The sequence below is a fragment of the Heteronotia binoei genome, chromosome 1, assembly GCF_032191835.1.
Source record: "Heteronotia binoei isolate CCM8104 ecotype False Entrance Well chromosome 1, APGP_CSIRO_Hbin_v1, whole genome shotgun sequence".
Taxonomy (NCBI): domain Eukaryota; kingdom Metazoa; phylum Chordata; class Lepidosauria; order Squamata; family Gekkonidae; genus Heteronotia; species Heteronotia binoei.
The window spans coordinates 225,690,824-225,716,745 of NC_083223.1; the positions used below are offsets into that span (position 1 = coordinate 225,690,824).

Below are 25,922 nucleotides of genomic sequence, written 5' to 3' on the forward strand. Positions count from 1 at the left end.
CCGCACGTTACTTCTCTATGTGCAGCTGCGCTCTTGTCTGAGGCGAATTGCCTCAGAGCATCACTGCAGGGCCTTCTTTGTTGTTTTGTTTAGGTGCGTTGCGGTGTGCCGCGAGAGGGAACTTTGTACACCCCTCTTCCTTTTCCAGAGCCGACGCCATGTCCTCGCCGTCGTCTGGAGAGCAGTACGAGGAAGAGGAGGATGGCGCTTACGAGAGCCAGGCCAAGCGGCTGAAGCCCAGTGCCGCCGCCGAGGAGGGCGAGATCGAGTATGGGGCCGAGGAGGGCGAAAGCCACAGGGAAAAGGCCGCCCCTCGCAGTGGGGGATTCTCCGGTGGGGTAAGGGGCTCCAGCTTCTATAGTCCCGCTTCTCGCGGAATGCGCGTGCAGTCGGATCCTGGGCATGCTTACTCGAGAGTAAATCGGGCTGTTCAAGGCGGCTTGCTCACGTTGGTTGCGTGCGTAGGACCGAAGCGCTCGTACTTCGGGATCCCTCTTGGATTCTCTATCCCACCAAGAAGGAGCGCAGATACTTTGCTGGTTTTTGTGTCAATCTTTCCTTCCTAAAAAAGCTGGTAATTCCACTAATCATTGCGAATAAGGATTAAAAAAAAAAAAACAACTGTGAAAAGCGGCTATTTCTTTTCGTCGTCTTTTATCAAAATATGACTGATGGGGGAGTGTGCATTTCTAATTCAGTTTCATACTTTCCCCCCTCCTTTGTCACATAAATCTCAGTTGCAGTGTGTTTCTCACATGGAATTAAATCGTCACCCTCACCCCTCCTCTAAAGGAAGCTGAAATGCGGATGGGAGTATTGCAGCCCCCACCTCTCTCTACCATTTATGCTCTTCCACAAGAGAAGAGAGGGCTTTGTTCATAGGGTGTGGGGCAGGCTGCTGACAGTGTTTATCCTTCCCATGAGAATAGATGATTGCCACTATCTTTTTTCCCCTTGGATAAATAAAAGATGGATTTTAAAATGAAGTTGGTGTGGGGGAGGGGATGTTCTGCTATCTGTCATCCTTCCAAAGAAGTCCTGCAGTGTTAGCGAGGATGGGACTGGGAGTATTCATCATCTCTTTGTGTGCGTCATAGCCATAAATTGACCAAACTAGTAACTGGAGAGTAGGATGGCATATGAGCTCCCCCCACCCCCCCAATGCCAATAACGGGAAAGTATTTCTTTGGGGACAATTGTAGGAAAGGTGTTAAGTGCAAGCTGTCATTCATTAGGGACAGTTGATGCAACTAGATAATTCACTGGATTGCTATTATTCTGTGGTTCTGTGAACTGACAGATGACTTAAACATTCTCCTTTGTGCAGGCATAGTCTAGGAGGTGTATCATGAGTAGCCAGGTTCATCATTGTGGATCTTCCAGTGATGAAATATGAGTCTTTTCAAGAAACAATTGTACATATGCAGGCTCTGAATAAGATGGTCTGTGGGTATGGTGTGGATTGTCATCAGATGGTGCTCAGCTTTATATTTCTGTGAACAAGTAACTAGGAGCTGTTGTCTGTGCCCTGAGATCAAATGGATCTTGCTCAGTGACTAAATATGGTCCTATTATGGTATCTTCTTTCAAGAATCAGCTTAGAAATTGGGCAAGCAGTTTCACTGTTTAGCTTTCATAAATGTTGTGTGACACCTTCCTTTTAAGCAAGCTTTCAGTCTATGAAGAGAGTGATGTAATATTTGGGGGGAAACTATTGTGTGTGTAGTTTTTTACTTTGATAGTTGGTTCTAAATTGTCATCCTTTATCATGATGTAAGCTGCCTTGAGTGCAAGAAAGGTCAGATATAATCCATAAATCTGTGGAGCTGATAGTTTATCTTCAAACTACAAATTAAGCTGTTTACTGAAGCTTTGCTACTATTAAACTGTGATTGCCTGTTTATGTATGTATGTAGTCTAATTCTTTCTCATCCAGATTCCTACACTTACAATATCCTTCATTATGATTATTAATAGAAAAATAATGATGTCCTTGTTTCAAAATCAGATTTAGACTTGCATATTTCATTTAAGGTTATGAGTTGACCTGTTTATTTAGATCAGTGATTCTCTGTTTTGAATTAGTGATTCTCTGTTATAATGGAAGCAATACTGTAGACCCCCAGCCTCTATGATACAGTATTCAGTTCAAAAGTATGCCTCACATACTTTATGTAATGCTGATTGCTTGGATTACAGTGGCTGACTGTAGGGGAATTTAGAAACAGCAAAGATAGAGAGATTTGTTGTTTTTATTGCCTGTAATATTTTATTTGATGTATTAAGATCTGTAAAGTTAAAAGTCCAATGCTTGCTCTTACTAGAGATAGAAAAGAAAGATAGCAAAGTTGTAATTTTATCAGTAATTTATTTAAGTTAAATCAGCAGGTTTTATGTTGGAGAACTAAGTTCCAGTTATTTTGTAAATACTGCCCTGCTTAGAGTAATAGAGAATATAAAGTTCTTTGCTGCTAGCACTGTACCTATGCACATATCAGACACATCCTGTGTATTCTTTACACTTCTGTTTCTAGATTTGTGAACTGAAAGTTATAGGTGGATAGTTTTTCATGATCTGTTACACATAGGGAAAGAGAACATTCTGTTTATTTTCCACAGTGTAGTAGGGGCTACATTTTCAGTCAGAATGCATTCATAGTCAGAGTAGCGGGCATGCCTAATTATACACTAGCATAGTTGATAAATTATTTGTCTTTACTGTTCTATCAAGCAATAGATAACCAATAGTTACTTTTTTGTGTGCATGTGGGTTTAAATGTCTTCCTCAACAAATACACTAGTTGAAGGGAATTCATATTTGGTGCTGGAAGAATACAGCCATCCCTTTCCCCTTGTTCATATCCTAGCGAATGTTGTAAGAAGAAAAGCTGAACAAGTCTCAGGGATACTTGTTGAACAGCACCTATAACATCCTTATGACAGGTAATTTAAATCTAGCCCATTCCTGTGTAGCTCTATGACCCTTTAAAATCTTTCCTTTTTTATTCTTTAGAGGCCTCAGACTCTGATACAGTGAAGAGTGCTCATGCAGTCCTCCAAAATAGCAGTGAACACAGGCAAGGCTGCCAGAAATAGTTTTAGGTTGCTGAGGTTTGGGGAAGCTATGTCTTTTCCTGCTACACATCTCCTGATGATTTAAAGCACAAAAGCCTGCAGCCTGTCTATTGTGGCATCAAGTCTTTGCTGCCCTCCTTCCATGTTACAGAGGAGAAATATAATACCATTGCCACTGGCTTCTAATTAGCATGAGTACCAAGAGTCAATTAATGGCTATGCAAGATAACTTGCATGACTTGCAAGGTAACTATGCATGCAATACTCATAGCCCAAAGTAGCAAATATATTTAGACTTGAACATTCAAGGTGTTGATTAGAATTTGGTGGGGAGAAGATGGAGAGATTTGTTGTTTTTATTGCCTGTAATATTTTATTTGATGTATTAAGATCTGTAAAGTTAAAAGTCTAATGCTTGCTCTTGCTAGGATGCAGGTGGAAGTCATCACAAAGTTTCAGTTTCTCCTGTTGTCCATGTCCGAGGACTCTGTGAATCAGTGGTGGAAGCAGACCTTGTAGAGGCTCTGGACAAATTTGGAACCATATGGTATGTTTAGTCTATCTTGGGGGATTTACAGCTAACTTTTAAAAAGATGTTATGTTTTTGATGGCTGTACTGCTATATAAGTGATACTAATCTCAACATTACATTTGCTGAATTATTTAATCTGTACCATGAGAAACAGCCTTTGTTCTGTCATTATTTTAATGACTCATTACTATTTAAATTGTTGAAATAAATTGTGATTATAATTTCTGAACCAGGACTGACTTTCAGAACCAAACTACCTTTTTATGAGTTTGCAGTAAAAATCTAAAGTCATATCTTTAAGTACAACTTTAAACTATGTATTGGTGGAGCTTTGGTCCCAGAAAATCTTCTGCATCATATTTTGTCCTGCCCTTTGAGAGCCGGTTTGGTGTAGTGGTTAAGTGCATGGACTCTTACCTGGGAGAACTGGGTTTGATTCCCCACTCCTCCACTTGCACCTGCTAGAATGGCCTTGGATCAGCCATAGCTATATCACAGGAGTTGTCCTTGAAAGGGCAGCTTCTGTAAGAGCTCTCTCAGCCCCACCTACCTCACAGGGTGTTTGTTGTGGGGGAGGAAGGTAAAGGAGATTGTGACCGCTCTGAGAGTCAGAATAAAGGGCGGGATATAAATCCAATATCATCATCTTCTTCTATAGAGCCCAGAAATAAATTTCTCACTGAAGTTTTAAAGTGTATACATTCTTCTCCTGTGGTGGAGAAACTAATTTCCCTTTTACCAATTCCAGTCGCTATGTTTCTTACAGAATGGCACAATTTATCTTGGTAGACAAGAAAATACAGGCTGGAGCTGTGTCTAAAGGCTGAACTATTTTAATTGTTGTTATTATTATTATCTTTCATTTATATCCCTCCCTCTCCGCAAGCAGAGAGTATAGTGAAGGTGTTTATATGTTTTAAATATTGTTAAGAGTTTTTAATATTATAATGTTTTTGCTGCAGCTGTTTATAATGTGGAAGATCCTCTTGGATCAGAATTGCCCTAATTGCCCTAAAGACCTTTGGCTTTATACAGCAATCATGCTAAAAAGTTTTTTTTTTGTTTTTGGTATACAGTTTTAAGTAAATTATGTTAACTTGTTTGTTTTGTAGTTATGTGATGATGATGCCATTTAAGCGCCAGGCTTTAGTGGAATTTGAAAATATTGAAAGTGCCAAGAAGTGTGTTACATTTGCAGCAGATGAACAAGTATATATAGCTGCACAACAAGCATTTTTCAATTATTCAACAAGTAAAAGAATCACTCGTCCAGGAAACACAGATGACCCCTCTGGTGGAAACAAAGTTCTGCTCTTATCAGTTCAGAATCCTCTATACCCAATTACTGTGGTATGCCTTATTTTTAATCATTACTTTCTCATGTAAACACTCTTTCACATTTTCGTGTTCTCTTTGGTGCAGAGTTGGCAGCCTAGACAGAAAGTACTCTTGGTTGCCCTGCCAGCCTTTTTAAATGGCAAGGCTTGGTGCAGAGCATTGCCAGGCTCCTTAAATACTCCATTTTGTCCAAAACAAGAGGTCTGATCTTTCCAAAGCATCAGCCCTTATGAGCAGAATCTCTATCCCTTCCATCTTGTCAGGATTCTGCTTCAGCTTGTTCTTTCTTAGCCACTTGACTAATTGAATTATCTGCTACGTTTTTCTCACATTGTTACATTCTATTTTGGGGCAGGTGTTAGTGGTGAGAAATCCTATCAGTAACTTGGGGATAAGTGTGTTTCTTTGACTGTGCAAAATATGCTCTCTTTCAAATAATCCAGTTACCCGTTAAATAATATTTTTTGTGTTAGTACATTTTACTTGATGGCCATTTGCTGAATCTTTTTGAAGACTATCAAACAATGCTCTAAATACTTGAGTATTTTGTTCTTCTTTTATAGGATGTCTTGTATACAGTGTGCAATCCTGTTGGGAAGGTCCAGCGTATTGTCATATTCAAGAGGAATGGAATACAAGCCATGGTTGAATATCCTTTCTAAAACACTTAAGTGTTCTGTAGTGTTAATTATGAATTATTTAGGGCCAGTGATTCCCAATCTGGCACCTGTAGCACTATGGTGCCAACCACTGTATTTCCTTAAGTCTACTTACTTTTTCTAAAACACCCCTTCCCCAAAGCAAAGACTGATTGAAGTGAAAAATCCTTAATGCAACCTATGTTTGAATCAGTTTTATGTGCCCAGAAGGCAAAAGCAGCACTCAATGGAGCAGACATATACGCAGGATGTTGCACACTAAAAATCGAATATGCACGGGTAATGTTCATACTATTTTAAGTTTTTATACTCTTTTAGATGGGAGATCAGAAACACTGATTAAAACATTTGTCTGTTTATTTCAACAGCCAACTCGACTTAATGTCATTCGAAATGATAATGATAGCTGGGACTACACTAAACCATACCTGGGCAGACGAGGTAAGAGTGTGGGTAATGGTTCTCTGTGTGTGTGTGCATTTAACCATATATAAAACATGCAGTTAGCTTGTCTAACGCATTAGTCATTTCAAACCAAGTATTACTGGTGATGTTCTGCTGTAAAACCTTATCTTGTAATCCTGGAAAAGAATAACTCTCAACATTAGTGCCCCCTGCTGGTTATATTGAGCTATTTAGTCCGAGAAGGAGCCCACACATGCAAGCATGTTTGCAGTACAAGGACTTGCATTTCTCCAAGCAGCTCTCACTCTTTGGAGGAGAGGACCTTGATGCAGATTATTCCTTACAAACTACAAACTTGCACACTGCTTCTCCATGGAAAGGATTGTTCCCCATATGTTGGACAAGGCATTAAGAAGGATAGAGGACTCCAGCAGGCTGACTCTACACTTCATCATGCACCACATCGGCATCATCAAAAGGCCCTCTGAAAAATCTCAGACTTGCAACTCACCTTGACTGCATACTGCATGCATCATCACCACAAGCATATCAAGGAGGACACTCACACTTCTTCTTGTTTGCATGGTATGAATGCCATGGTAGACTGTAGCCATTCTAATTCAGCTTGCATATGTTTCCTATGTCCCTTAAAATTGCAGTTGTAGAATGAAACTCCATTAAATGGAAGATACATACTCTTGTTTCTCTCCTGTAAATTGTTGTAATTTTCTTTTCTGTATGTAAGAGAAAACTGGCTAGGTTTTCCAGTGTAAATGTTGTTTTATAGTTAACTGAAATAATGCATTTATTTTAAAATTACAACTCAGTAGCACCCTGTCAAGCACATCCCCTCAAGTAAACATCGGACATAAAGTATAATGTGTCTTCATATTTATTTACCACAAGACCTAGTTGGAACATTACTTTCAGCAGGAAAACCATTGCATGAAAATGTAACACATAATTGCTGTGTAGTTTGGTTTCTGTAAATATTTTCTGTAATTAAATGATTTGTGTATAATTGCTGTAATGTACCTTTTGAAAATCTAGGCATTTATAACATGGAGTTGGGAACTTACCTTATCAAGGTAGAGTATCTTTTAAGTCTTAAATGTGAAAGTGAAGGCTTCAACTTGCCTTTTAACTCTTGCCAAAAGGTTGGATTTTATTAGTAGTGCACTAGCTTCTGAAATGTCTTAATAAAATTTAGCCCTTGGACATGCAGAATCGAGTTTTTGTAAAAAGTTAACAAGGGGCTGCAGTATTGGTTAGCGGATTGTCCCACTTCAGCACTTGTATTAAATTTTGTTTCTAAACTGACTCTATACTTGAAACTGAATAGGTAGAGAGGGTTACTTTAAGTATCTCACTCATTCATAATATTAAGCAATTGACTGACAGTTTATTTATGGACTATGTATTGTCCCAATAAATAAAGCCATGGGAAATGAGAAATTGTTTGGGCATGCCCAGACGACTCTTTGGCCAAACAGACCACATGGCAACTTGCTGTTGAAACTGCCCTAATTTCCAAAGGGTTTTGCTATGAAGGTTTGAGGGCTTTGATCTGTGAAACACAAGTCCACAGCTTTCTTTGGTATGTGGAACTAACTTTGTGTTCTTTGGATCCAGCCCTAAGATTTCTTTTTTATTTGACTTAATGGACAGTTTGCAGAATAAAAGGGAGTGGAGTGGTAAAATTTTTAACTACTATTTGTCTTGATTTGTTCTTTATCAATTTTCTGTGGCTCAAAAAACTATAAACAGGAACATGCACAATTTTCTCTGAAAACTGTTGTTCATAAAGCTGCTGTCCCTAGAAATTCTAATGAAGCTACACAGGCCATGATTGAAGTATTCCTTTTTGTGATCAGCATACTAAGTGACAATGTTTCTTCTGCTGGCATGGAACGCTAGAGATGTAAGAGGAGCCAGAGGACTGAAAATGATTGCTTTTAAAGTGAGTTTCCTGGCATTCCAACAGAAGTGGCCTACACAAAAGTGGCCTTGTAATGGGCTAATTAACATGCATCCTTCAAACCATAGCTTCTTTTCTCTCAAATAGCTTGTAAGGTTCTAGCTTTACCAAGAAAGCTTTTGTCAAAAAGGCTTCTACTTGAGTTTTTTTTACTTGAACTCATTGCTTAATTGACAGCAGCAGTCAATCTGGCTGTATAGATTCATTTAAAAAAAAATTGCATCCTGTCCTTTTTCCAAAGTGCTTAATTGGCTCTTTGGCCTTACAGCAACTTTGAAGTAGGTTAGGATGTCAGGGTGATTTTTCCCATGCCACCTTCAGAGCTGCTGCAGGTTGAATTTCCTTGATCCCAAACCAGTCTAACTAGTAAATGCAACTAAAAAATGTAAGTGCAAGAGAAATGTGTTAGCTTTTAATTATTTTTTTCAAAACATACGATTTCTAAAGGTTTTCCTGTAATGGAGAAATAGGGTTCTTAAAGTAAATCTTTTATAAGGCAGGTTTTTTTCCCAGTAAATAAATTTTATGGAAATCAGTGATCTGCTTCCTAGGAACATGGTTAGGACTGGATATTAAAATCTTTCCCTCTTTTCATTTCCCTTGAATAAAATTATAAGAGCACTTGTCCCTTAATTTCATAGCAGTGTTTTTATTTAAAAAAAAACTTGACCAACATGCCAAACGCTGAAAAATAGCTTTTGTTTAAATTAAAATTTTAAATGCCGGGTTTTTTTACTGAATGAAGAATATGCTTACCTTTCCCTTTGAAATGAATCTGTTAAATTATGCTTAGCCTTAGCTGGATATTTCTTTCTCATTTCTCATTGTATGGCAATAAAGAAAAGTATCAGCATTTTTATTTGCTTAATAAAAACAAGCAGCACGGGTTAAATTTAACTGCTGCTTTCTAAGAATTTTTTTAGTAAACATTTGGCTTTCTTAAATAACAACTTAAGGTTGGTGCACTGCTTTTATCCAGTAGTGTTGACCCCAGGTTAACTTTACATTCTTGTACAAAATGCAGTTTGCTGAAAGCTTTCCATTGTTAAAAGTGCTTTTAAGAGTTACAATATATGGCATCTCTAACGTACACTGTAATAAATATTACTAGTATAGTAATGTGAAATCCTTTCAGCACTCCCGCAAACCAATAGCTGTTGACTTGATGATGTATGTACGCACACATGGTGCTCTCTGTTTACTGATTATGAAACCATGTAATACAGGTTGTTGTTGGATTTTGCTGAAACTTCTTGAACGAAGCCCACTTTGAAAATGTGTTGCTGTTGAAGCTAATAGTATGATTCAGGTACTGTCCTTCAAAAGTACTGCACTCACAACTTGTTTTTAAGAGCTTTATAGGTAATTTTGGCTCTACTGTATTGTTTGTAGTATTATGTGATATTAAGGAACTGTCAGTTGTTTAGGTTTAAAGTGTCAAATGTTTTTTTATGCAATATTTTCATGGTGGCTAAACTTTGGTGTCCTACATTTGTACTGTATTAGAGAAAACCAATGTCAGTGAATATCTTAAAGAAATTGAAAGCAATAACCTAAAATAGCTTGGAAACATCTGGCTTGCTCCTGTTAGAAACTGGATACTGAACAAAATGGACCCTTGGTCTGATCCAGTAGGGCTGCTCTTAATTAGAAGTACTAGTGAAATTCCAGTATATTTGATTGATTTTTATGTTTTTGTTAATACTACTTTTTCTTCGTAGACAGAGGCAAAGGCCGTCAGAGGCAAGCTATTTTAGGAGAGCACCCGTCTTCATTTAGGCATGATGGCTATGGTAAGTTAGTGAGATGTTTATATGGCTTCCAGTGTACTGATTTGAAGAACTGTTCATATAATAAAATGTCTGCCACTCTGAGCTCATGGAAAGGGGGGGGGGGGTAGGATAAAAATGTGGTAGATAATTTTAAATCAAATTGAAATTTTCAGTTTCTGAATTGCATAGTCATTAGAGGGGGTCCATCTCTTAAAAGGGGATCCATCTCTTAGCCCTGTTCGTCATAACAGGGTGGCATCCTGATGTAATCAATAAAATGCATGCTCTTCCAAGGTTCTTAAAAATCTGCCTTATTAACTATTGTGGGATTTCTCAGTAGTGGCATTGTACAAGGACTTCTCTGTTTTGTACACCCCTTAAGTTTCTGAAATCTGATTTTTTTTTTTACATACTTGCTATTTTTTGATAACTTAGTTTGGTGATGATCATTTTTATCAGTAAACTCTAGTCTTTATTGTAGTAAAGGATACTCTTCCACTTGCACCATAGGCAGAGTTATGTAAATTAGGGTTGTCATCTTTTCTGATAATCTCTACCAGTTCCGGTCCTCCTTGCTGTGCAGTGATGGATTTTGGAATTCCTACATTCTCATTTTTCCTTCAGAGATAATTTGTGAAAGTGTCGTAGCCTCATTAAGGGGCTTTTCCACATAGGAATAGGTGGGATATAAATCTAAAAATTAATTTAATTTTTTCTTGTCAGCTCTGGTCCCATACTGCTTTAGTTTATCTTCTGATTTCAGCACACATTTTTCTGCTTTTGATTTTCACTTCAGTTTTTTCCCACCTCTGTTTTTTTTCACCTGGTTCTTTTGGGACTACTTTTATCTGAAGTTTTCCTGGAAGCTGTTTTTACCCATCTTTTTGCTGTTGTGGAATGTTTCTGTTGGTTGTCTTTGTCTTCCCATTCTCACCTACCCCCAGCCCACTGTTCAATGACTAAACTGTTGTGGTTCTACCACTCCCTCTCTCTCCCCCTCAGAGTGTTGTAACAATAGGCTTAGGAGGTACTCTGAAGTCCCAGTTTATAATCTGGAAAAAAAAATAAGTATCTATCCCTTTACTTTACAGAGATATAAGGAAAAAGGCATATATCTGCGTGGGAAGGGACTAGACACAACATTTTTTTGAAATGAAAGGTGGGAATTCAGAGAACCTCTTAAGCTTAATGTTGCACTTGCAACACTTCAGCTATATATTGATATTTAAAGGAGGGAGTGCTGTGATGCCACCAGTGATGCCATCATTGATGACAGAACCCTCCCTTGAAAATCTTCATTATTGAAGGTGTGTGGGGAAGAAAATAAACTGACTCCACAATTGTGAGAATGCACAGGAAGGGCAGATGTGCAAAGCAACCATGTCCAAATCACAGTGCTTGTGGATTGACTCCCAAGAAAATCAATAGTAAGTTGACCATGCAGAAAAGCTCAAGGGGAGGAGGGCAGCAAGGATTGTTATGATGGCTATCGCAGACTGAGCCTGTGTCAGCTGGCTGGCCCTGACTCTGCCCACCTCTTCCTGGTATTCTGACCTGAAGGGACTGTTCTATTTTGCTCCCTCAGGGTGTTGCTTCCATCACTGTCCCTGTCTTGGGATCCAGTTAAGCAGGACCACCTAACCTCCCCTCCCATGTCACTAGGAACTCACCTTGGAGCTTCCCAGGAATCTTTGGAGTCCTCTGGAGAGTTGGCAACTGACCATTTTGCCGCTTTTCTCCACCCTGCCCCACTCCTAGTATTTCCAAGCAGTGGGGGGAACTATGTTATACAGAGGGACTCAATTTCTTAACATTCAAAAGATTTATTTAAAGGTTATGAATATACACAGGCATATTACTAAGTAAACAGAAAAATTAAATCAAAGTTGGCAAAAACACTCCATCTCTTTCCCTGTTTATACTCATGCCCTAAGTAGATAGTATACAGGGCAGGCATCTTTCTTAATTATTTTTGGATAAGATGGTTGTCCATGCTCTCCAAAATGACCACTGACTCTGGCCCAAGGAGCAGAGCTCTGTCTGCTGCGAGCTGCAACCAACAAACTGCCTTGAATTGAACTTTCCTGCCCCAGAAACACTAATATAAACAGTAGTTCCTACCCAGGAACTGGTTCTCCTTCGCGCAGCATTCCAGGGCAGAGCTCTGATGGACTTCCTGTCCTCTCTGGGAGGTGCCCTCAGACTTACTGTTTGCAGACAGCAGGGGAGAGGGGAATGAGGAGAGTAGGCCAAGGCTTACTTAGAGTTTGACAGTTTCTCCCCATCCCACTCAAACATCTGTAAAATGGCATTTCTTCACAATGGCACACTGCTGCAATAAGTGATCAGCTCCGTCTTCAGTTACTTTGTAAAAAGTAGTTGCAAAGAAAAAATTGTTGCAGTTTTTCAAAAATTGTATCTTAAATGTACCCATTAGATCAATGAAGCTATTTTAACCTTATTAACAGGTGAGTTGTTTTCTTTAGGCTCACATGGTCCTCTGTTACCTTTACCAAGCCGATACAGAATGGCATCTCGTGACACTCCAGAGCTTGTTGCTTATCCGCTTCCCCAGGCCTCCTCATCTTACATGCATGGAGGGAACCCCTCTGGTTCTGTTGTCATGGTTAGTGGATTGCACCAGCAAAAGATGAACTGCTCAAGAGTCTTCAACTTGTTCTGCTTGTATGGAAACATTGAAAAGGTAAAAAAAAAAGTGTCAAGGTAATAGCGTTGACTTTGTAGTAATGCCATCCTATAGTCCTCACTACACCATCAACTGCTTACATCAGTGTAACTTCAGCTTAGTATAGTTGGCATCATATGCTTTCAAATGCAAAACTGATAAGAAAAGCCAGTATTGTTCTAAATAGAAAACATAGCAACACAAAGCACCTGTCAATCATGGTGACCCCTCCCTCTTCTCTATTACCCATACATGGAAAAAACCAGTTCACATAAAGCAACCATGGTATGCCTCCATGACATTCCCTAGCCAACTCAGAAGATCTTAGTCACACTATAGCAGCCCTACCCAGGACAAATCCCATCTGTGTAGATTGCAGGAAGCTGTAGCTATAGGGAACCCTGCAGATGAAGACTTGAATCACCTTATGCAACACAGCCTGCAACCAAGCACCATTTTGACAGGAGAATGTACAAGGAAAGAAAGATGGACATTCCTAGCTAGCTCCACAGCTCACTTGAGAGGACCATAAAAACTGATGGCTGCCTTCAGAAAAGGAGTCACTTTGCTACAGGAGCAATGCTGTTGTGAAGGGAAGGACCTTTTTACAACAGATGGAAAGGGAAGTTTGAGGACAAGGGAGGAAGGAAATGCACCTGTACAGCAAACATCTCTGTGGGTTTCCCAAATCTTGGTTTTATAAGTTATTGTGATGAGAAATGAAGGTTTGTCATGCTGTGAGGAATCATGCAGGAATTAAGGCAAAGCTGTCTTTTTGAGATTACTGGCAAGCAACAATCGAGTCAAGGCAGAAAAAAAACAAACTCATACCTTCAACTCCACAGAACAGTGGTTTAACCACACATTGCAAAAGAACCACTTAGAGCCTTTGTAATCTCCAGTTTGCACTGTCAGTAAAGCTCATTATCTATACTGACTGATGGGGGCTGTGGATGAAATTGCAGTCTTGTGGAACAGCACAAGCTTTAGGATGATGTCCTGGGTCAAACTCTAGGTGCAAATGTGTAATGTCAGAATCAGTTGGAGGAAATGGACCAGTAATGCCATTTAGCAATCTTGCCACCTGCTTCTTTCATCCTTTTGTAGTAATTTTTCTTTCCCATTCATGTGAATGATGGTTTGGGCCTGCTGCTTATTATTCCAGTAGACCTATTTCTCTATCTCCTCTTCCGTATTAAAAAGCCCAGCATCCACATTTACTGCACCAACAGTAACCAAGGTAAGTTAAGTAAATGCACCCTTACAACACTTCATATGGCTAGAGTGTGGCTAGGATGCAATAACCTGATGAAATGTGGTATGAAGAAATCCATATGGCCTCCGTTCATTCTCAGAGATAGGTGAGTAACTGATGTGGGAAGGATCCCAGTTGAGTAGGCCTTGTTAACACTGCTGAAACATTTAACATTATTGTTAGAATGAGGTTTGAATGGAAATTACGTTGTCAGCCTTGTTCTAGCTGGGCAGCTGTGCTTTTGAAAGTTGTTAAAAAGGCATCAGGATAATAGTTTATAGTGAAAGTTTTATCTGATTAAGTAGTATACAAGTGTACATGAGCATTGCCAGAACTGGAGAGCTTGTAGCCAGCAAGAACATTCGGTTGTTGCTGCTTTTGGTCTTGCCGTATGCCTCACTTGTGGTCTTTGATACACCAAGACCAGGGAATCTTTGCATTTGTAAGAGCTGCTTGCCAAGGCATGGCTAACAAGCTTCTACATTCTGCACAATGTATACTTATTCTTTGCCCATGAGAGACTACTAGCAGCTGTCAGGGGAGAGTTGCCACATATTACTGTGGGAAAACACGGTTGACATTTGCAGAAGTCATACTTTGAGGCAGATCTTCCTCCTTTGGACATGCGCATGGTATACTGGGTTGTCAGGAGACCTCCCTGCAATCCCTGTTGTGGCCTGCCAGCACCTGAAAGTCTGGTGGGAGAAAAATAGTGGCAAATTGGAGGAGTGTGCCAGCATTCCACATCACTTTCAGCAAAAACCAGAATTTACAACATGTGGGGGGCACTGTGGGATTCACCTGGTCTAACTGAGTTTTTGCATATCCTAGAGCCACCACCCACACATCATGACATCCAGTTTGGTGTAGTGGTTAAGTATGCAGGCTCTTATCTGGGAGAACCAGGTTTGATTCCCCACTCCTCCACTTGCACCTGCTGGAATGGTCTTGGGTTAGCCATAGCTATCACAGGAGTTGTCCTTGAAAGGGCAGCTGCTGTGAGAGCCCTCTCAGCCCCACCCACCTCACAGGGTGTCTGTTGTGGGGGGAGAAGATATAGGGGATTGTAAGCCGCTCTGAGTCTCTGATTCAAAGAGAAGGGTGGGGTATAAATCTGCAGTCTTTTTATTCTTTTTTTCCTCCTCCTCCTCTGGAAGTAATGTGTCTGTGTTGCCCCCCACCCCGATACTCCTGGGGTTTCCAGACTGCAGCCTGCTAGTGTATGAGAAAATAAGTGCTAGCAGCATTCTCTTCCAATAAACTGGTTTTATTTTTAGTACAATTTCTTGGGTCCTGTGCATCTCTGCACTATCATATCATATACCCTGTCATCTCCAATAAGGGTAGTTTGCCCAGGATTTAACTGCAGGAGTATGATGGCTGCAGAATTTATCAGAATCCCATAATAAACTCTTTTTGGAATCTTTGGATATTGAGTAAGGCCTGACATACCCACAATACTATCATATTCTTGCCTTTAAATGAGCAGGGTTGAACAAGTCGAGTAAGTTTACACCAGTTTATCTCTTATTACACCAGTGTCCAGATCTTTCAGATAGACCAATGCAAGGTATTTAATACATGTCCTGTAGTACTCCAGCTGGCATAATGGCATTGAACTTCAAATTATTCCTTAAACTACATTAACTACCCCCCCCCCCCACTTCTCTCACTGCTGCAGGTAAAGTTCATGAAGACTATTCCAGGCACAGCTCTGGTGGAAATGGGTGATGAATATGCTGTTGAAAGAGCAGTCACACATCTCAATAGTGTCAAGTTATTTGGGAAGAAGCTTAATGTTTGGTATGTGTGCATCCAATTTTTCACTAATATATTGCAAAAATTACTTAGCATTGTCTGTTTATGTGTTAAACAGAACAATTAAGATGCTGATAATGCTTCTGAACAAAGCATTTTGCAAGAATACAGTCAGTATAACATTTTAAATGACATCTATCTTCTGTAAAGTACTTCTCGATTTCCTCAATGCCAGCCATAACTGGGCAATTCACTCAAATAATTTACAGGTTTAATGTGCGTTACAAATTTATTGAAGTTCATATCTTGCTGCTTCTGTAGGCCTTTGCTTTAATAAGGGTGTAAAAATTTTAAATATTTTGTCTACAAATACATGTTTTTTTTAAAGAATATGTATTCTTTAATTGTAGCGTATCCAAACAACACTCAGTTGTTCCTAGCCAGATATTTGAGCTGGAAGATGGTACGAGCAGTTACAAAGATTTTGCAATGAGCAAAAACAATCGCTTTACTAGTGCTGGCCAAGCATCCAAGAATATCATCCAGCCACCTTCATGTGTTTTGCATTATTATAATGTTCCACTGTGTGTGACTGAAGATACCTTTGTAAAGGTAGGAATAGAAGTTGAATTTTCAATTTTAAAACAGAATATAGAAGTCAAATGTCAATATATATTTAGTTCCTTAAAATAGGTTCTATTCATCTTTGGTTTTCTCCTTTTACATATTGGATACTGTATCTTTACAAGCTGATACCCTACCATGGAAAACTAAATGTGCTGGTTAAAGTAGAATCTCTTTTATTTTTCAATATTACATAAACAGCAAAATGTTTCTGTTAAGAGTTTGAATGAGCACTTTAAGCTGACAAATCAAAAGGACATTTCTCTGCATAAGAAGTTGTTTACAAGTTCATTATGGGGTGCCTGTTCTCAGTTTTGTAGGTCTGTTCGCAAATAATCTTTGATGTAATTTATAAAATTCAACAAACAATGTAGCCTGTCTCTGAATCTGTTGATTTCTTCAGTTGCTTCTGCATAGATGTAAATATGTAGTTGACCATATCACTATGCTGAAACTGCATTGCCACAGAATCCACACAACTAATGACTCTGATCACTGTTGCAGTTATTTCTGTGAAGTCTATGTGAGGTCAAGTGATTTATGGCATAATAAAATTGGTACTTATGGACATCTCTTCATTGGAAAGAGGAGACAGTGAGGAACCATTTTAAAATAACCTGTTCCACAAAATCACCAATTTCCCCCCAGATATTTTCTGAGCTATTAAGGGCTTGAGCAGTATAACTTCTCCTGTTTCCCAGCCCTTTCCAGATTCTCCAGTTCTCTCAACATTCCATCTCTTCTGGGGCATACTGAACCTTCATCAGGCTGGTTTTTAGTATTTTTGCCCTTTCAGTTAACTTACTTTTTTTTTTTGCAAGGACATTCCCCCAACTAGGGATAGTTCCTGAATTTTTTTTTCTGTAGGTAGCCTGGTTTTGTAATCTCCCTGCCCCCACCCCCCCAATCCATACAAAGGCCACTCTTTGCTATTTAAGTATAGTAATTATTAGAAAGACAATGTAGCTAGAAGTCTTTCTGCAGTGTAGAAACTATAGCAATAGATGACGTGAACACAGTCTTATTTTTTATCTGGGCTGTGCCTGCCAGTCACACACATCTATTCATGCTCTAGAATAAAGTCCATAGTTTAATACCATTACAGGCTAATGTTGAATGGTGTTTTTTCACTGTTCAGTAACTTAATGATACTACTTAAACATGAGTCTGCAGTTTAGGAAGAATTCAACGCAAATGGATCAGCTTGACCACTCACAGCACTGGGAAGCAAACTGCCCTTCCCTTTTACTTTGTTGTGTATTCCATATTACAATAAAAATGAGTGTATCTGGAACTGTATATTTTTTGTACCTTAGAAACACTAGTAATACTGTGAAATCCTGTAGGATTTGACTATTGCTACTTAGATTGACCTGTTTTCATTTGTTCTTCTGACAGCTGTGTGATGATCATGAAGTTTTGTCTTTTATCAAATACAAAGTTTTTGACCCAAAACGTAAGTAAATATATGATTTTTAAAAAAATTAAAAAACCCTACTGACTTTGGAGAGGAGGGAACATTTTTAAACTTGTGTTTTGACAGCTTCAGCCAAAACACTTTCTGGACTGTTGGAGTGGGAATGCAAGACAAATGCAGTGGAAGCTCTTACTGTACTTAATCATCACCAGATAAGAGTCCCCAGTAAGTCACCTCATTTAAATATTTCTCAACGTTATATTTTGTCTCTTACATCATCATATGGGTAGAAGTTGAGGGTAGTTATTAGGAAATTGGGCTTATTGTTCAATCTCATCTTTATACCAAGGACTCGTAGTGTTTGTCTCACTTTTTTGTTCCATTGTTGTCTAAGTGAGCTTTTTTTTAACATGGTTGAGTTAAGCATGCCCCAGTTGCATTTTAGCCTCTGTGCAACACTCTTTCACCTGCTCCTGCTGTCTAGAAAATCACTGCAAAAGCTGAAGTCCATGGGAGTAAAAAAAACACTGAAATTTATAAGGCGGAGGAACATGAAACATAGATTGAAATCTCAGTAAGCACACTGACTTCCAAAGTAGGAGCAAAGAAGTAATTTCAGTTCCATTATTTGTACTAAAAGAATTGGTTGGAGAAAGAATGAACTCTTATCTCTGATAGGATGCAATTTGAATGCTGTGACTCCTTGATTACAATTTAGAGAATAAGACTGAGCATGCCAGTCACATGATGGTGCATACAAAGCTAAAAAGGACCATCTCTCCTCATGTATCCAACTACAGACTTCAGGCTGCCACTTAATGGCTTAAAGTAGTTTGCCTGACATTGACAGAATTGATGTTTTTTCTTTCATATCCTCTACCCTATGCAACAGGTTATCTGAGGAGGTAAACACTGTCTCTGGAAATGTTTAGGATGTGCTAAAAGGCTATTTTGTTTGCCTGGGTGTAGGACTCAGGATATTTTTCAGTAGGAAAGCGGCTTATTGGAATTTTTTAATTGTACTTTATATGTTCTGGATTTATAAGCAGCTTTGGGCCCAAAAGGAAAGTTGGGGTATAAACGTTTTAATTAATAAATATAAGCATACTAAACGTTTTCTCAAGAGGAAAGTCTGAGAGTATTGAAAAAAGACAATTCTAGATACAGTGAGTATTTGAAAAGTGGTTTCTGTCTATCATGAACTCACCTGTACCCAGACAAATAGAGAAAGAAATGTGTATAATTTCATAATACTTGTTAGCTTTATAATAAAATTGATGCTGCCCCTTTAATTGTTCTGAGTGGCTTAAAATAAGCAATTACCTTTTTTGGCTGATTGATTCCTTTAAAAAGGTATCAGCCATAAATATCCAAGACAAAAAAAAGATTAGCATATAAGAATATAGCTGGCATATGCAATCTTCAGCAGGTATTTTCCTCAGATAACAGCTTGCCCTCCAAAAAGTGGGAAGGAAGGAATTTACCTCACTCTGTCTAGGAGTACTAGGGTAAGGGCAGCAAAGGAGAAAGCTCTCAAGCAAGTGCTGAAATGAACCAGATATAATTAGGGCACTGACAGAAAGAAATGTTGCGCTGAGCAAATAAGACCATAATAAGTACCTAGAAATCAGGCTTAGCTGTATGTAACTCATGGTATTTTGGGCAAATAATTTCAGTTATGTTCTAACATGGAATATCTCATTTAAAAAATACAAGCAAATTGGTACGAATATTAATCATTATGTACATCTACTTGTTTTTCCTACTACTACCACATACATAGATAGTATGAGAGAAATACATTGTTTGGGTACTCTTTGTGTTTTGAGCTTGAGATAAGTTTAGAGAAAATGTATAATTTTTAACAAATGTCAGATAACATTTTCTGAAGTTTTGTAAGAATGAAAGTGAGACATTCAGTACAAAAGCTGTCTTATGCTTACTGAAGTCACCATTGTGAAGGAAAGGATGACAACACAATAAGCACTCGTGTGTTCTTGAAAAAAGAAATCCAAATGAACTTATTACTCCAGCTTGTGCTGCAGGCACAAATATGCTAACTAGCCAAGTAACTTAGCCAGCAAGGAGTTACATCCCAGTTTCTTTCCTTCACATCCAAGTTCCACTTATTCTTTCCAGACATTCTAGAACCTTTTATCTCATACCTTACTCTTTTTTAAAACCATTGATTAAAAAAACCATTGATATCTCTTGGTCTCTCATTCCCCCTTTCACTTAAGTCCCTTGGCTATTTCTTCCAAAACAAATACCTCAGAGACACAGAATGGATGCAACAGCTAGAGCCTAGAACCTACACTCAGAATCATGACACAGTTTTGCTAAAAAACAAGGCTCCTTACCTGAAGCCACTGATAGACCCAGTGTGGGCCAGTCTTTTAGAAGCAGCTCCAGTATGAGACGACATACCATGGACTGTTTGTGACATCACTGCAACAACTGTCCTTATTCACTGCAGCAAAGGAAGCATCTCTTCAGAAACATAATACACTTCCCCTTGTTCTTGATGTTACAGGATAAACTTCAGTTCTGGTCAGCCTTTGATGTCTGGCCTCTGCCATTCAGCAAGAGCCTGCCTGTCTTAGAGCTGGTTCAGGACAGGAAAAGAGATGGGAAATATATTGGGCAACCACTAGAGGGCTCATTATAGATGTTTTTATCTGCACAGTGCATGTTCTCTCCACTCTTTATTACCAGTACTTCCCTCCTCTCTAGTCCAATTTTGGGGAGTGGATTAAAAGTTTGGGCCTTGAGCTTGCTGAAAACCACAAGCAAGAACAGAAGAAGCACACATAAGAATCCCTCTGATTCTTTACACTCTTACAAAAGTTTATAAAGATAGCACAACTGAACCCTCCAGTTCAGGGCAATCAGCGCTCAGTCTTTTCAGCCCTCTGCTTGTGCTCTCATTCAGACTTTAGAGGCAGTTTGCTCCTCTAAGGATCAAGAAGTGTTTCCTCTGTCTTCTGGTAGTGGTGAAGGGGAATGATCGGGGAAAGAAGCATCCCACTCTTGTTTTCCCAAAAAGGACCAATATAATTTCTTTCCCTTGCCCAAGTCCTTCACTCTGAACATTACAAGAGAACAATTGTTCCCTTTACAGCTGTTACATCAGCCATTCACAACATTCCAGAGATAAGGAGAGACATAAGTTAGATATTTATACCAGTGTTCACACCAATGTAACATGTACAGCAGAGCTCATGGAAATAAACTTTTTGTGTCTCTTCATCCATCTGCAGTGGGTAAGAGTCTTAAAACTACTCTAGCCATGTGGCTCAAAGCCTGCATATCATTAACCTATGAATTATATTGTTCACTGGCACCCCTCACTGTCAGCACATTCAAGGAGATCAGCTACCATATCAGGCTTTTGTACACAAGTACCTTTGGAGGAAATTTGTAAAATGGCCACATGGATCTTAATCTTGCCTTTTGCCTGCTATTATAAACTATGCACCCTTATGAATTTGCAGATGCCTCCTTCAGCAGGAGCATCATCCTATGTGGCTTTTCCACATAAGTGTATGACAGCTACAGTGACTCAAGATTCATGTACCGCTGCTCAGTATCCCTTTCTGGATTCCCTTCCACCACAGATGGAGAATAAACCATTTTAATTTACCATGAAGAGTTCTTGTCAGTGGATGAAGGGAGTCCAGACCCACTCAAGATAACTTGACATCCTGTCAATGTCAGAGTTTGACCAGTATCGAGACAGTATTCTACTGTTTTGAGATGTTTGACTTACTGTTGTTCTTATTCTTATATCTATTGACATATTTACTGTGCCCTTAATTTAACATATTTTGGTTAGTCTTGAGAAAAGAAATTAAATGACTTTTTTGTATTTTCACCTATAATCGTTATCTACAGAGATGCTGCATCCACTGTGTCCTAAAATGGAAATCCCTCCCCCTCCTCCTAACTTAAAAACTTGGCTGATTAACGTAGTGCTGTCTGCAGTACAAGTGGGAGAAATACCCCAGCCTGGATTCTACTCCATCTGAAATATGTGAAATATGGACTTTGTATTTTTCCTAGCACTTTGTTCTGTTCCAATCAAATTATAGCTTTGTGGCTACTTTAAGGAACTTTTTTCCTAAGAATTTTGGTGAATTGTTCATGAGCTTTATACAAAAAAAATTGTATAATTAATTCTAATAAGTGTATTAGTAATTTTTTCATAGATTTTGTTCTTTCTTTGTGATTGCCTCCTTGTCTGTGATTCTCTTTTGCATGGTAGCTTCTGAAGCCAGCAGGCTGGTATAAGGTGGGAAATTATCTCTAATGATATGTATTCTAACTGTTTAGCTTCCTTTTTTTATCTTACAGATGGCTCTAACCCATATACTTTGAAGCTCTGCTTCTCTACTTCCTCCCACTTGTAGAACAGAGGACAGCATGTTAGAAGCTCCTTTCATCTTTTACAGCCTTGAAACTGTACATTAGTTACAGGCTCTGAAATACTTGCTCATTTTCTTTGTCTTTATCTACTGTCCCCCCCCCCCCCATTTTAATGAATTGATGTTTACAAGCATCACTCTTTTTCTTTTGACCTCCAAACAATAGATGTTAGTATATTATGAAGAGCTTATTACCCTGTGTAACTGTTATCCAGAGATGTTTCAATTGCCTTATGGGTAGCATGTGCAAAGAAATTGTATACTATCACGAACCTTAAAACACAGTTCCCATAGACCAAGTAAAATGTACACTTTTCTTAAAGGATTTACAATGGGTATTTTCCACTTGAGTTTCAATGGAAAGTAGGATTATTATATTAGAATATTAGCTGTGAAATTCCTGGTTTCTTCTCTTTGGTTGACTGTGTTATACAGTCCTAAGAACAGAAATGCATTTATAAAATCTTTTCAGATTGCACACAATGACTTCTAAAAGGTACCTAATTTTTTAGAAGAATGCACAGGAGAAAAGTGAATTCTTTCTTTGCTTTAAACTGGTTTTAAATAGTAACTCCTCAGAATAATTTTTCACTCCCATTGGCATGATGTATTCCTAATCCTAGCCTGGAAATTACATGGAAAAAAATAAACTATAAACCCTGAATAAATACTTTCTCGTTCATCTTGACAAATCATTGCTATTGGATGAAACTCTATTAAGGATGATTTTGATAGCTGTAGTCTCATAAGCATCCAGTTAAAATGGAAAACCTTTTAGGGGCTTGGAAAGCTTTCTTTTTTTGAAAGCCTATTGATCTGTTCTCTCCCCCCTCCAACCTGCATTAAGTAAAAATGCAAAAGACTCTTACAATAAAAGGAAAGCTGTTCTCAGAATAAGAGCATAGTTTATTCACCAACATCTGGAACCAGTGATCCAGACTTAGTTACCAACTTCTTGCTCTAATGTTTTTTCTCATGCCACATGCATGGAGCTCTTTCTTTAAAACAACAACAGCACTAAGTTGTTGAGAGGGGCTGGATTCAAACATGCACCCTTCCCCCTACTAGCCAACTGTTTGATGCAGTTACTTTTAGAAAGCTTTGCATGCATGGCCTGAGAGTTGAGTGTAAGTGTAGCTGGATCTTCTGCTTTGTCACATGCATACACTAGTGACCAACCTTTGTTTGAGTGCTTTGTTTAAATTATTGAGATTCAGTCTCCTTTAGAGAATGGAAAAAGCCAGTAGGATCTAAAGAGCCACACAAGAGGGCTCAGACTTTTGCTTCCTATCAGGACCGGCTCGCCCACTAGGCAAACTAGGCATTTGCCTAGGGTGCCAGCAGGGCGAGAGCACCAAAATCAGCACTTGCCCCCGCCCCCTAGGTAAATTCCTACTTGCCTTCCCCTCCCTCCCAATTTTAATGCCTGGGTGAAGTACCGCACTCCCAGGGCCACCCACCTGCCAATCAGTATGGAAACCGGCAGCTTCTATACCAGCCTTCCATGCTCTCACCAGGATCAGCACTGGGGTGGCGGCAGGAAGGATGAGGAACCGCTGAAAAAGCAGCCAATGCTGCTGCCTCCTCCCCACTTCCTCCCTGTATCGTGTGGGGAGGAGGCAGCAGCCACTTTTTCAGTGGCTCCTCATCCTTCCCGCCGCCGCCGCCCCAGCACTGATCATGGTGAGCACACAGAAAGCCAGCATAGGAGCCACTGGCCTCCACACTGCTTTACCTGCCGATCAGCTGATCGACGGAGGGGGAGGCCTTGAAAGAGCCCCAGGAGTGTGCTTCACCCGGGCACTAAAATTGGGAGGGAGGGGGAGGTGCCATGGAGGGGCAGGGCACAGGGGGATGCAGTGTGGGGGGTGGTTGGTAGCAAGGCTGCCTGGGGTGCCATGTGCCCTAGGGCTGGCCCTGCTTCCTATACAGCAGCCGTAAGTATCCTAGAGCAAATGAATTTCGATAGGCATGGACATCTCCTGTACAACAATCGTAGTGAACAGATCTAGGATCTTAGGCCCATTAAAGATCTAATGTTCTAGCTCTCCCTAGTGGTTGTGATGAAAATTTCTAAAGGAGCCCTGTAGGTACAGAATGTTTGTTAAAGCTTACCTTGCTCCAAACCTACAGAAAGTTAATAAAGGGGCCTGACATGCGCCCTCTTAAGTTTTTTTCCTACTATAATGATAGCAGAGTTGTAGATTTTAAACAAAAGAGAGGATTGAATAAGAGAATTACAGCTCAGGAATGAACAGTATAATCCTGAGCAGTTATAGTCTCCTACACCCACTGACTTCAGTGAAGTGAAGAGGGTCTAACTTTGCTTAGCATTGCACTGGAAGCATATTAGGTGAACTGGTACAAGTAAGAGTCAGATAGCACTTCCAAGACTAACAACATTTGTGGTAGGGTATAAGTTTTCATGAGTCACTGCTCACTTCTTCAGATGCAACAAGAACATGATTCCATCTGACCTATATATTGCGAAACAGTGATTTCAGATGCCAAATGGCATTAGCAGGCAAACAATAATAGAAGGTGTGATCTGCAGAGAGGTGGTAGGCATGGAGAAATCAGCAGTGGTAATGAGACAGGAAACCTAGGTCTCAGTTCAGTCCAGATGGATGCACTGTCTTGAGCTTCACTATCAGTTGCAATTCAGCTGTCTCTCTTTCTCATCTCCCTTTGAAATTCCCTTATAAGATAACTGCTACTTTTAGGTCAGCTGAATATCCTAGAATGTTAAAAAGTTCCCTCATTAGTTTTTTAATGTTGTGGTTCTTGATGTTAGACTCCTGCCCATTAATTCTTTGTCCAAGGAACTGGCCTGTTTGTCCAATAAAGGGTGGAAGGGCATTGCTGACATGTGATGGCACATTAGAGATGAGCTGGAGTATGAACCTAAGGTGGTGTGGCTGATGTTCCTGCGTCTACTAATAGTGTTGCTGGGATCTATATGAGAGTAAAATTGGCATCTTGGTTTGTTGCAGGCCTTAAGAACATAAGAGAAGCCATGTTGGATCAGGCCAATGGCCCATCCAGTCCAACACTGTGTCACAAAGTGGCAAAAACAGGTGCCACCAGGAGGTCTATCAGTGAGGCCAGGACACTAGAAGCCATAGAAGGGTGATTAACATGAGGAATTCACTGCCACAGGAGTCAGCGGCAGCTACAAGCATAGCCAGCTTTAAGAAGCGGTTAGATAAAAATATGGAGCAGAGGTCCATCAGTGGCTATTTTCCACAGTGTGTATGTATATGTGTGTATATATATATATATATTTTGGCCACTGTGTGACACAGAGTGTTGGACTGGATGGGCCATTGGCTTGATCCAACATGGCTTCTCTTATGTTCTTATCCCACTGTGGCCCCCCCCAAGTACCAAGAATACAGAGCATCACTTCCCCAGAGAGAGAGTTCCAACAATACGCTGTAGCTAATAACCACTGATGGACCTCTGCTCCATATGTTTATCCAGTCCCCTCTTGAAGCTGTCTATGCTTGCAGCTGCCACCACCTCCTGTGGCAGTGAATTCCATGTGTTAATCACCCTTTGGATGAAGAAGCACTTCCTTTTATCTGTTCTAACCTGACTGCTCAGCAATTTCATTTAATGTCCATGAGTTCTCATATTGTGAGAAAGGGAGAAAACTTTTCCTTTATCTAACTTCTCAAATTCATTTATTCAATTTATATCCCACCCTCCCTGCAAAAGCAGGCTCTATCTCATGCATAATCTTGTAAACCTCTATCATTTCACCCCTCAGTTGACGTTTCTCCAAGCTAAAGAGCCCCAAGTGTTTTAACCTTTCTTCATAGGGAAAGTGTTCCAAACCTTTAATCATTCTAGTTGCCCTTTTCTGGACATTTTCCAATGCTATAATATCTTTTTTGAGGTGTGGTGACCAGAATTGTATACAGTATTCCAAGTGAGGTCGCACCATCGATTTATACAGGGGCATTATGATACTGGCTGATTTGTTTTCAATTCCCT

At 39.6% G+C, this 25,922-nt stretch overlaps 1 protein-coding gene across 1 annotated transcript; it reads left to right on the plus strand.

The window, feature by feature from the left end:
* HNRNPLL (heterogeneous nuclear ribonucleoprotein L like) lies at window positions 1-22,591 on the plus strand. The gene is made up of 13 exons (XM_060248676.1): window positions 1-338; window positions 3,504-3,622; window positions 4,720-4,957; window positions 5,509-5,594; window positions 5,787-5,883; window positions 5,973-6,045; window positions 9,709-9,780; window positions 12,246-12,463; window positions 15,382-15,503; window positions 15,869-16,070; window positions 17,481-17,538; window positions 17,626-17,724; window positions 21,853-22,591. Exons 1-13 carry the CDS (start codon window positions 159-161, stop codon window positions 21,906-21,908), a joined length of 1,620 nt encoding a protein of 539 aa, XP_060104659.1. The 5' UTR covers window positions 1-158; the 3' UTR covers window positions 21,909-22,591.
* Window positions 22,592-25,922: the final 3,331 nt, after the last annotated feature.

Bases quoted from the DNA above. Each gene is read 5' to 3' on its own strand.
- HNRNPLL (XM_060248676.1), top strand. From the start codon at position 159: ATGTCCTCGCCGTCGTCTGGAGAGCAGTACGAGGAAGAGGAGGATGGC. The intron at 6,046-9,708 runs GTAAGAGTGTGG...TTTTCTTCGTAG, and splicing joins ACCATACCTGGGCAGACGAG to ACAGAGGCAAAGGCCGTCAG. The intron at 9,781-12,245 runs GTAAGTTAGTGA...TGTTTTCTTTAG, and splicing joins ATTTAGGCATGATGGCTATG to GCTCACATGGTCCTCTGTTA.